This window comes from Eleutherodactylus coqui, chromosome 4 (genome assembly GCF_035609145.1).
Source record: "Eleutherodactylus coqui strain aEleCoq1 chromosome 4, aEleCoq1.hap1, whole genome shotgun sequence".
Classification (NCBI taxonomy): Eukaryota; Metazoa; Chordata; class Amphibia; order Anura; family Eleutherodactylidae; genus Eleutherodactylus; species Eleutherodactylus coqui.
In genome coordinates this window covers 116533249-116544878 of record NC_089840.1, presented here as the reverse complement: position 1 = coordinate 116544878, position 11630 = coordinate 116533249, and the positions used below count along the sequence as shown (strand labels likewise).

The 11630-nt window shown below is 41.9% G+C and overlaps 2 protein-coding genes across 2 annotated transcripts; one reads left to right on the top strand and one right to left on the bottom strand.

Annotated features, from left to right (window-relative positions):
- Positions 1-536: 536 nt before the first annotated feature.
- LOC136626526 (uncharacterized protein F54H12.2-like) lies at positions 537-1844 on the bottom strand. The gene has a single exon (XM_066601580.1). It carries the CDS (start codon positions 1842-1844, stop codon positions 537-539), a length of 1308 nt encoding a protein of 435 aa, XP_066457677.1.
- A 2912-nt stretch (positions 1845-4756) lies between these two features.
- LOC136626525 (uncharacterized) lies at positions 4757-11392 on the top strand. Its single transcript, XM_066601579.1, has 7 exons — positions 4757-4838; positions 4931-5041; positions 5120-5284; positions 5625-6029; positions 10604-10676; positions 10924-11114; positions 11202-11392. The coding sequence occupies exons 1-7, from the start codon at positions 4775-4777 to the stop codon at positions 11390-11392; spliced, it is 1200 nt and encodes a 399-aa protein (XP_066457676.1). The 5' UTR covers positions 4757-4774.
- The last annotated feature ends 238 nt before the right edge of the window (positions 11393-11630 follow it).

Sequence of the window (11630 nt, the reverse complement as noted above, 5' to 3'; positions counted from 1 at the left end):
CACTCAAGGACCTAAGGGGCAACAGCCCTGGCTATATGTACAATTCAATCTACAGCCGTAGTTTATGCGTGGTATATTATACTTTACAAACGCTGCCACAAATACATCATTTGATTTAAATTTGTCACTGAAACAATCCAATACTTTTTTATAAGAAACTCCCCTAGCAATTTGGTAAAGTACAAACACGCAGTAATGGCCACAATAAGCGCTAAGCGTATCTTGTAACTGATTATCTTGATATATGTATGTGCGACAATTCCGGTTTAAAAAGTTTATAAACGCCTTTGGAAATAGCTCACTTGTTGGTGGTAAACCGTAACTATCAAAAAATAGGGCTTTCTCATCATCACACAAGATAATTAGTACCCAGTGACGACCTGGATGGCTGGAATCGTCTGTGTTTACAACATAGGCGGCCGGTTTTTGAGATACAACATCACGGGGTAAGAAGTCACAGGGATATACACCCGCAAATAGCTGATCGGTATAAGGATCTGCCTTGAGAAGATTTGTAATCTGTAGAGTGTTCATGATTAGTTGTGATCATACAGGACTTCTCTTCTGTGGTTTATCTCCAGAATAGCTGGGTTGAGGGCGTACACTATCATGTTTATAGTGTGCGGCGTAGGGATGGCAAATCTGATTTCTGCCCGCAGGTTCCCCGTTTTAATGAGGGAGTAGTGTAATCCTGGTTCCTGATCCGGAGAAAGATCAAAAGAAAAAAATGTATAACCGCGAATGTATTCTTCTCGGTCAATAGCGATCGCGCTGTCTGATTTGTCCTTTCCGGAAATATGCACAAGAGCCATGTACTCTCTAATGGCTAATTCGGCATCGAAATTAGGCTGAAAAGGCCTGGCGGGTATCTGTTGTCCGTCCAGATACAGAGAAGCAAAATTGATGTCGTAATGATTAAAGCAGATAGGATTCTTCTGATACGATCCGCTAAAGGCCTCATTATCGACAAATCCTAATATCACTGTTTTAGGAATCTGCCCGAGGAACAGATTTTCATGGTTCGTAATTCGGGCCCCTGCAGGCACGCTATAGACTTTTAGGCAGGCTCTTTCTAGTCCATATTTAGCCGTGGATGAAAGAAGTGCTTGGCTGTGACCTATTCTGACAGCCGGTGACACTTGCACGCGTTTTATGAACAGGGACGCTCGCGTGATTTGAACTTTATACGGCTCGGGATCGGAAGACATCAGGCAGAAAGAGTCTTTATTTCTAGTCATTTTAACCTTAAGATCCAATCCATTTAATATGAGCTTTGGCTGGTTAAATATATCCCCATAAATAGGCCCCAAAAGTTCCACAGATTTAGAACGGCGTGAGGCCTGGGCTCTTTTGATGAAGCCTAAGTTGGGGCCATCAAGAGTCCTATCATGATGATGACCAGACGTGTCTTTGTAGAACAGTCCAGCCGTAAGCTGTGATGCCAGCGCTTGAGAACCATAATTCAAAATAGTTTCAATATACGCTCTATAGCTATAAAGATTATCTGATTGCGAGATAATACGATCCCCCAGCGTGATGTCCACTTGGTTGAAAAGCGTCGCTATAGGATAATTAATAAATGCAACGCGAGCACCGTCTGGGATGTCCGAGTTATCTTGTTTAACTATACGGCAGGTTAGATGTAGGAGGGTATTATTTAAGTCATAATAATATTCACCGCTGCCCGATATGAAGAATTCCAATGGTGCGTTCTCGGTGAGTGCCGCTATAGGCTGTACTTCAACAAATAGCGATTTTTCAATACTCGTTTGTGTGGGCGGTATGGCGAAAATATCCAATTCAGATTTGGTGCATTCTATGGACCCGTCGTGTATGAAAGCCATGTTGGAGAGTTAGAAGATGTCGTCCGCTGAGCGTCTAACCTGTTTCTGACGTCGTCGTCTTTTACGCAAAGCGCTCTTATCCATGAGCATCGGGGGCATTGTGAGACGCCTTTTTCTTTTACGAGTATTTTTGGTGACATAAACAAGGCCTGAACCGCTTTGAGCTTGCTGGGGCTGATTGATCCGATCCATAACAGCTGTGGAGATAGTTGTGACTGCGTCTTTAGCGATGTTTTTGACAGCCGTCTTTACATGCGGTTTTACTAATTCTAGGCCTTTTCTGAAAAGAGGAACGGCTCTTCTAAAAAGCCCACGGAACAATCCAGCAAGCCCCGCCCCATACATATACTCATCACCCCGGAAGCTTTCCAGGCCACGACCCGACTGAGCCACGTAATAATTCACGTACACTTGGGGGTCGCCATACAACCTCTGAGACAGCATTTTAACGTGACGATTCGTTGCGCGGCCTAAAGTGTAATCGTACTAAGCTTTTTCCGTACTTGAATTTAACAGGACTGCCCTGATCGGATAAAATTGTAATTGTGATAGAGTCAAAATGATGTTTGCACAAGGGTATGTAATCCGGGCGGACGTAGTGCAACGTGACAATATCGGCATTTTTACCGCTGATTTCAACGTTTTTTAATAATTGGACATAGCTATCTCCCACAATCTGATGCTGAACAATATCTGAGTAAATAAATAATGTATAAAATCCTGCGTTTATATCGGCGTATTGTTTTCGTCTTTCAGGTATAGTACCGGCAGATGCTTCGCTATATTCTGGCAGGCCTAACAGAACCGACAACTTATGTCCCGGGGCAAACTGTATGGTTGGCGAATCGGAAACTGTGACAATTCTTCTCACAGCGTCATAACGCAGTTTAAATACGTCGTTTGTTATCTTCAAGACTTCAATTCGTTCGTTGATGGCTCTTACCAAATCCGCAATGTTAGAATAAAATCCAGGCTTCATATAATACTCGTTAAAGATACCCCCCTGTTTAGCGATGAAAAAGTTGCCTTCGTACGGATCAAGCGTGTCCCACGTATGGGGGTACTGTATCTCCGTTAATGCCACTTCATAAGGTCCCGAGAGATGAACAGGCTTAGCCAATTTCGTAGTATAAGTAGAAATTGTGTTTTCAGGGTAAATTTTAGAGGACGCGTTACTAGGGAGAGTTATATAAAACGAGCCAGACTCCATGATCTATGCGGTCGTCAACTGATTTTCAGTGATCCAGCTGTTAAATTTTGAAGGGTATCCGAGCCACTTTACAAAATAATGCGTAGTACCGCGTCGCCGTCTTTTCTTCAGTATTTTTTCAATTCTGTAAATACGGTTAGCGTCAGCCGGTACGCGCTGTATCTCCTCTTTATAAAATGTTCCCTCTATAGGATCACCGCTCAGGTCGGCTAGTTTATAGAGTGGTTTTTGAAACCGCGTATTAATAGATTTGACTACAAAAATTTCATCCGTGAATGATTGCTCATAACCTTTCGCAAATGTTCCTTTATATTGAGAAATTCGTACATGATCTCCAATATTTAATGAAGGGTTGTCATGCCTCGAGTTCAGAATATCGCTGTAGACATTTCGCCATATTCTTAAAGAGTTATTTTTCGTTACATCCACTGGACGGCACTGAATAGTACGATGATAAGTTCGGTTATAACTGAATACAAGATCAGGTAATATGTCGATATAACGAAAAGTGTTACGCTGTGTGAGGTATCGCCACATTCGTGTTTTTAAAGTCCGGTTAAAACGTTCAATCAATGCGGCCTTTACGGAGTTAGTCGTATAGAAATGATGTATACTGTAGGAACTACAAAGCTGTTTCATGGGGCGGTTCACAAATTCCCTTCCGAGGTCTGTATGAAGTTTTTGGGGGACACGGCCATCATTTTCAAATATCAGCTCGAAGGCTTTCGCGACACTGCTTCCTGATTTGTCTGATAAACCTACGCACCACGCATATTTTGATAGCGCATCTATAACTGTTAAAATATATTTTAAGCCATTGTTTTCTTTAGAATATTGTATTAAGCTTACGAGGTCAGCTTGCCACTGATAGTCGATATCTGATACAATTATTTTATTTCTTACAAATTTCTTTCTGGCCGCTCTATGAAGACTGTAAGTATTTTGCGCTGTTAGCCACTGGGCAACATGTCGGCGTTTCACACCATTAATATGCTTGCATAGCTTATCAATTCCACCGAATGAGCCAGGCTTTGTGGGATTAAAATATCTTCTGCGTAAAATGTCTTCAGAGCTTCTAGAATCCATACTGGTTTAGGGTAATAAATCTAAAGAAAGTCCAGCTTTTCAAAAGTCCAGGGAAAAACACAGGGTCAGAGGAAAAAAACAGATGCCCTGTGTGTGATAAACATCAAGAGGAACTTTACCACATGAATTGGAAGTTAATCAAGCTACACCAAAGAAGGCTTCTATGAAATCCTCCTCTACAAATGTCTTTAGTGGATAAAAACGAATAACATAGCAGGTTACTGATAGCTAACAAGTCGAGTCTACAAATGTCATTAGTGGCTAAAAACGAATGACATAGCAGGTTTTTGGCAGCTAACAACTCGACTCTACAAATTTCTTTAGTGGCTAAAAACTAATGACATAGCAGGTTTTTGGCAGATTGACACAGCTGTTACTAGTTAGCATAGATAGCTAGGTGGTTGACCATTTTCCCGCGCGAAGCTCTTTAAAAGGACAATTGAAACAGCGATGTCATAACAGCATCTAACAGCCTCACACAGAAGCTCTCTGATATCTCTCTCTCTCCCTCAGCTCAAAGGTAAATATCTCCTGTATTTTTTTATTTGTTTATATTTCTTTTATTTTAATATAACTAAAGAGATTTTGACGTGCATTATAGAAATATTCACAGAAAGTTCTTTTTTAATTTCAGATGGACGCTCAAGGTAACGATACGCAACATCTTCTGGCAAATCTGTATACTGAAGCCGAACAAGGTAAAACTGTATTTAATTTTTTCTTTTTATAAATCACGTTATTTATACGCATTTCTGATCATTTTCACTTTTTTTTTTTTTCAATGTTTAAGCGGATCTATACGATATCCAGAATTTGGGCGCTGACGTTCTGGCTGAACTGTTTCCTACGAGTTCTGAAGAATGTTCTGCAGTTGCTGACATTCTAGATATCACACTCGGGGGTATGATTTATATAATTAAGGCCTTTGTCCATATTTGCAAACGTGTAGATGTAGAAACTAAATTGCTTTTTTCTACAGAGATGTCAATTGCACCAGAAGATGCTAAAGACACCCAAGTCTCTAAAGCCTGTGAAATGTCGGACCATGTGAAAAATTGGATGAATCCTGGAACGCAGGCGAATAAAGAAAATATCCCGGCAAAAAAGCACAGGCCTGACGCCCCTAGCATTATACCGCAATGGCGTAAGTTAAGCGATTAAACATATTTAAATACTTGTAAATACACACGTTAATACGCATAGATGTAGTCTGATTAGCTTTTTAGTACATCGCTGCGTAAATATACATGCTGCCATGCATTGCTGTAGTCTGGGTAACTTTTAGTACGCGTTAGCTGTGTTAAGCGGCATCAAACATGGCTCTGCTGCGCATTATTAACCCTTGTTTAGCGATGTAATCTATGGCGTTGAGTCAGGCTATACGCTTGTTGCTAATACGCTGCGTAATAGGTAACTTAGAACGTATATTGACGGATTATGTTTTACTCATTCCGACACTTTTTCTTTTTTTTTTTTATATATAGATACTGCATCGCTGATGAACTATAATCCAACACCCGCATCTGAGTTAATACAGCCAGTGCCTAGATATGCCAATCCTTCAGCGACGCGTGTCAACCCGGAGCTCAGCGTGTTTAAGCCTCAAAATGGCCGGCCAAGATACGACTCGCTATTACCGATTTCAGAGCTAGATGAAGACCAATCTCTATCTGTGGAATACAACACAACTTCTGCTGGTCGCTGCAAACCGAGACCACCTCCATTAAAGCCGCAAAATGGAGGTGTCAGAGAGGATTATAATACAGCTTCTTTTGCACGCATAAATCTTGGACTAGGACCGTTAACCCGTCAAGATGGGAGTGGTGGATACGAAGCTCTCTCAGCAGTTTCTGCGATGGTTGAATGCCCGAATAGCGACAGAAGCGTTGGTAAGCCGCATGCCTTAAATTCAAACGATATACGGGACTGTCATAGCATACCTACATGTGATACACAACAAACACTAGACACAGCACCCACTGCCCCTAAAACACGTAGAAAGAGAAGCATAGCTCCCAAAAACATCACAGCAATAGGTGCAAATATGCTGCCCGGTCATAGCGCTGTGGGGCCTGATACACCGCAAAATCTATCTGGATCACTCACTAACACTGTTAGTCGTAGAAAGAGGGGGGCAGCTCTTGAAAACACAGAGGGTAAAAGACAAAAAACGCACGATGATAAAACCATTGTCAATTCAGAGAGGTATTGGTCTGCAGCTATAGGGAATGAATTTGCTAGCATACACCATATGGCCTTTCAGATTGGTGGGATAGCAGCATCCTTGAAAGCTGTACACGAAAGGGCTCAGAAGCTTTTGACCTCCGAGCCAGACTCTCGCAGAGGTCCAGAAATATTTGCTTTAAAGCGAGAATTGACTGAATTAGTGAGAAAGCACGCAAGTGGCTCCTCATGACTGTCAATGACAGGCTCTGGATTGAAAAAATGTAACAAAAACAAACGTCTTGGCTTTCACAGATCACGGGTTGTTAAAAAAGCTATAAAAATGCTCCACACAGCTAGGATGTCCATAGACCGTAGAAAAAGTAGAAAGTCTACACGACACAACACAACACAGAGACAGGATGCAGACACTCTGCAACATTCACAACTGCCTGAACATCATGAGCCCGATGTAGTTGTTGATCAGCCTGGTGCTGCGTCGGTTTTTTTAGAGTCTTTTTTTCATAGACGCCGCGAACTTTCAAGGTTCAGGGGCATTGAGCATGTAGAGCATTTCAGGTTTGTGAATTTAGACCGTATACAGTCATTTACCGATGCTATGAGGGCCATTCATGGTGCTGTTGAGTCTTTGTTCAATAGAATACGGACTGATATTCAGCCCGGCGACTACATACATCTAAGTCTGAATGGTGGCAGTTCTCTGGATACGGTTTATTCCAAAAAGCAGCTCAGGGATGATTTTAATGTGGAGAGCTTTTTAAGCGCTGTGGCTTCAGCACTTCAAAGTAATGCAGAATGTTTATCCGGCGATTGTTTGCATCTGGTTGTCACAATAATAAAAAATAGGAGAGGTGGTGTGACTCGTCGCAGGCGCTTGAATTCGATACTTTACACAAAGATCATCAAACAGAAAAAGCGCTGGTTGTATGACTTTAACAATTATGATTCAAACCTATGTTTGGCTGCTAGTCTGTACGCAATGCTGGAGGTGGGGGCAGCTGCTCCTGCTGCTGATGGTGATTTATTGGCACGTGCTAAGCAGCTACACGCTGCTCTTGGAATCCCTGAAAACCAGCTGGTCAGTTTTAGTGATGTAGATGCTTTTGAGAGATACCTGAACATATCTATCAAAATTCTGTATCATAGCGATGGTGATTGGCGCTATTATCACACAGGCTCCGTGTCCGCGGGTAAAACTGTGTATATTTTGTATCATGATAAACATTACTACGGAATTACAAACATCAAAAGCTTTATTGGGGAACAATATTTTTGTGATCATTGTAATTCAGTTTACCACCACAAGAATAACCATTCTTGCCAGCATTTTTGTACAGCATGCCAAAAAAATGATTGCGCTGACAGTATCGGGCAACAGTATCGCTGTCCCAACTGTCGTGTATTTTGTCGCTCGAGCGAATGTTTATTACGGCATGAGAAGTTGGCCGCGATTGATTTTACGTTTTGCAGAGTTAAAACATTTTGTGATCGTTGTTATCGATTTGTGCCCAACAGTGATGATGGTCATAAATGTAAGGGGCTGTGCTGCCACGTTTGTCGTGCCCCGTTGCAAAAATTTGATAGACATCTGTGCTACATGCAGCGCTACAAACCGCCTAAGAAAAACGAACGGTATATTTTTTACGATTTTGAATGTTCACAGGATACGGGTTTGCATATAGCGAATTTCATTTTTGCGACGACCTTGTACGGTCAGAACTCTTGGGAGTTCGAGGGTAAAACGTGCACTCGTGACTTTGTCCAGTTCTTTGCCAGTGGCAAGTTTGCAGGCTACACCTTTATCGCCCACAATGCTGGTAGATATGATGCATATTTTATCGTTAAGCAGTTGATCCGAGAACGAATACGTGTAAAGCTGATTAGTCAAGGAGGTCGGCTTTTGTGTGTGACAGTGCCTGATATGAACTTGAGGTTCATAGACTCGCTGAGTTTCATACCCATGAAACTTAGCAAGTTGCCGCAAGCTATGGGCTTTTCTGATTCCAAGGGACACTTCCCACACTTTTTCAACACTGAGGAAAATCAAAATTATGTCGGACCCCTACCTGGTGTTAAATATTATGGGGTAGAATACATGATGTCTGATGAGAAAAAGGAGTTTATGGAATGGTATGAGTCGCAAAAAGATGTTGTTTTTGATTTTAAAGCAGAGCTAAAGAATTATTGCAAAAAAGATGTTGCTGTTTTGAGACAAGCATGCGAACTTTTCAGAGATCGAGTCATGGAAATGACTAAAAAGACTGTTTTAAAATACTGTACGGAGCGGCGCAAAAAGGTTCCGACGACGATATGTGTTGATCCTTTTCAGCTCATCACTCTGGCATCTGTGTGTATGGCTATGTACATGTTTAAATTCCTTCCAAAAGACACTATAGCCATTGTACCTGCTGATAATTATCACAAAACAAAAAAACGTTACTCGACACCCGCTATTCAGTGGCTCATGTACGTGTCTCACACAGAAAACATTGACATTCAACACGCTCTGAGAGGAGGTGAAAAACAGGTGGGCCGCTATTTTTTGGACGGCTATGCGTTTGTTAACGGTCAGCACGTCGCTTTTGAATTTGAGGGGTGTCATTTTCACGGATGCCCCTCTTGTTACAATGAAAAGGATGTAAACAAACTCACTAAGACCACATACAGCCAGCTGTATCACACTTTTCTAGCCAAGAAACGTTTCTTACAACAATGCGGTTTTACAGTGCGCGTCTTGTGGGAGCATGAGTGGAAGGAAATGGTTGAAAAGGAACCACAGCTTCAATCATTTCTTCTCAAAATGCAGTTCCCAGTTCCGCTAGAACCGCGTGATGCCCTCTATGGCGGGAGAACTAACGCCATAAAGCTCTATCACAAGCAGGCTGCTGGGGAGATGATAAATTACTACGATTTCACCAGTCTGTACCCCTTTGTCAACAAAACAAAAACATATCCTGTAGGACACCCTGAGATCATTTATAAAGATTTTGGTTACATCAAAAATTACTTTGGCCTTGCAAAAGTTAAAGTATATCCGCCCAGAGATTTATTTTTCCCGGTATTGCCTGTGAAAATGAACAAGAAGTTGATGTTCCCCCTCTGTTACAGATGCGCTCTAAACACACAGGTAGAACCCTGCACACACAGTGAGGAGGACCGCGCTATTGTCGGTACTTGGTGTACGATAGAGCTAGAGATGGCCGTAGAGAAAGGGTACAGGATAGTACACATCTACGAAATCTGGCATTTTCCTAGAACCTCGGATGATCTGTTTGCACCCTACATTAAGTTACATCTTAGGGACAAACAGGAGGCCTCTGGTTACCCAAGCTGGTGTACGGATGATGTCAAGAAAAGCGAATACATCGCCGCCTTTCTTGAAAAAGAAGGTGTGCAATTACAGCCTGACAATGTGGTTGTGAATTCCGCTAAAAGGCAAATCTCCAAACTTTTCCTTAACTCCTTGTGGGGTAAATTTGCCCAGAAACCTGACCTTCCGTGTACCAGCATCGTGACTAATCCCAACGAGCTTTTTGAGTACGTGTTTCTCCCCTACTATGAGATTTCAGGTTTGAATTTTATTGATGACGAGACAGCCAACATCACCTGGAAATACACAAAAGAACATCACAAAATCAACAAAAACACAAACATTTTTATAGCTTGTTTCACAACCGCTTACGCCAGACTAGAATTGTACTCTATTCTGGACCGACTGCAGGAGAGGTGTCTTTATCACGACACAGACTCGGTCATTTTTGTGCATCGAGAAGGCGAGTGGAATCCGCCGTTAGGCGATTACCTGGGTGAGCTAACCAGCGAGATACCCGATGACACATACATCACAGAGTTTGTGTCTGCGGGGCCTAAAACCTACGGCTACAAGCTGAACACGGGTAAAACCGTCTTAAAAGTTAAAGGCATAACTCTAAACGTTGCTAACACGCAACATGTAAATTTTGACAGCCTAAAAGATCTAGTTTTGGATTATCAGCACAATTCCTCCCCTGAAACGCAGAAATCTATTCACATAGAACAGCCTGGGATTGTGAGAAATAAGAAATACTGGGATATTGAAACAAGGCCGTTGCGCAAAACACAAAGATGTGTTTACACAAAGAGATACTTGTTAGATGATTTTACGACATTGCCTTTCGGCTATTAGCTCATATGTCAGACGGACGTCTGACACATTCTATTCAGTTCCTGTAATATCGTTTGAATTTATGTATGTTGGCTGAATCTGTATCATGACTCGTCTGCTTCTTTTCCTGACCAGGCTTTGTAAGAAATAAGAAGCATCGGGTCTCTGGCGCAGGTGCACTACACAAAGTACAAAACCGAGTGAGGAGGCGATTATTAGACGAATTTACAATATAACATCTCGGTTATTAGCGCTGAAATAATGGATACACGTTTGCAACACCCCTTCTCGTGTATTTTAGCCGGACCCTCTAACTCTGGGAAAAGTTACTTTGTAAAGCAGTTGTTACATAATGCCGAAACACATATATCACACAAGCCCCAAAACATTGTGTGGTATTACTCCTGCTGGCAAAAACTGTATGATGAACTGTCTGCTTCTTTCCCTATCATCAGATTTATCGAGGGCCTTCCGAAGACATTTATAGATGATGACTTATTTCCGCCCGACAAGGTAAATTTGACCGTTGTTGATGATCTTATGGAGATCGCTAGTGAAAACAGCGAAATAGAAAAAGCATTTACCAAGTATGTACATCACAGAAATCTCAGCATTTTATATCTTGTGCAGAATGTGTTCTGTCAAGGTAAGAAAAGCCGAACGATAAATTTAAATGCAAAGTATTTGATTCTCTTCAGATCCCCTCGTGATGTATTGCAAATTGTCACACTAGCGAGACAGATGTACCCCGGAAAGACGCGCTTCTTCTTAGAAGCCTTTGAGGATGCGACACGCGAGCCTTATGGGTATTTGCTGGTAGATTTAAGGGGTAATACGCCGGAGGAGCTGCGCTTGAGAACGGGCTTGTTTCCACCAGCCTTACCAGCTGTGTATATTCACAAAAAAATCACCTCTAAAAAGTGAGTACACCGTCTTGCACCCTATTTTATCCCCCGTGCATTCTGGTGAAAAGATGTCTGAGAGAATCCGTCGTAATTGGAGTCTCTTAAAAAGGCTGGTGAAAGCTAAACCCAACGTCAGAAAATCTATTTTACGCAACGCTAGCAATGATTTAGTTACAGCCATAGCGGAGATCGCTTTAAACATTTTAAAAGGTCGTATACCCCTAAAAGAACGCCAAAGAAGCGCGTTAAAAAAATGG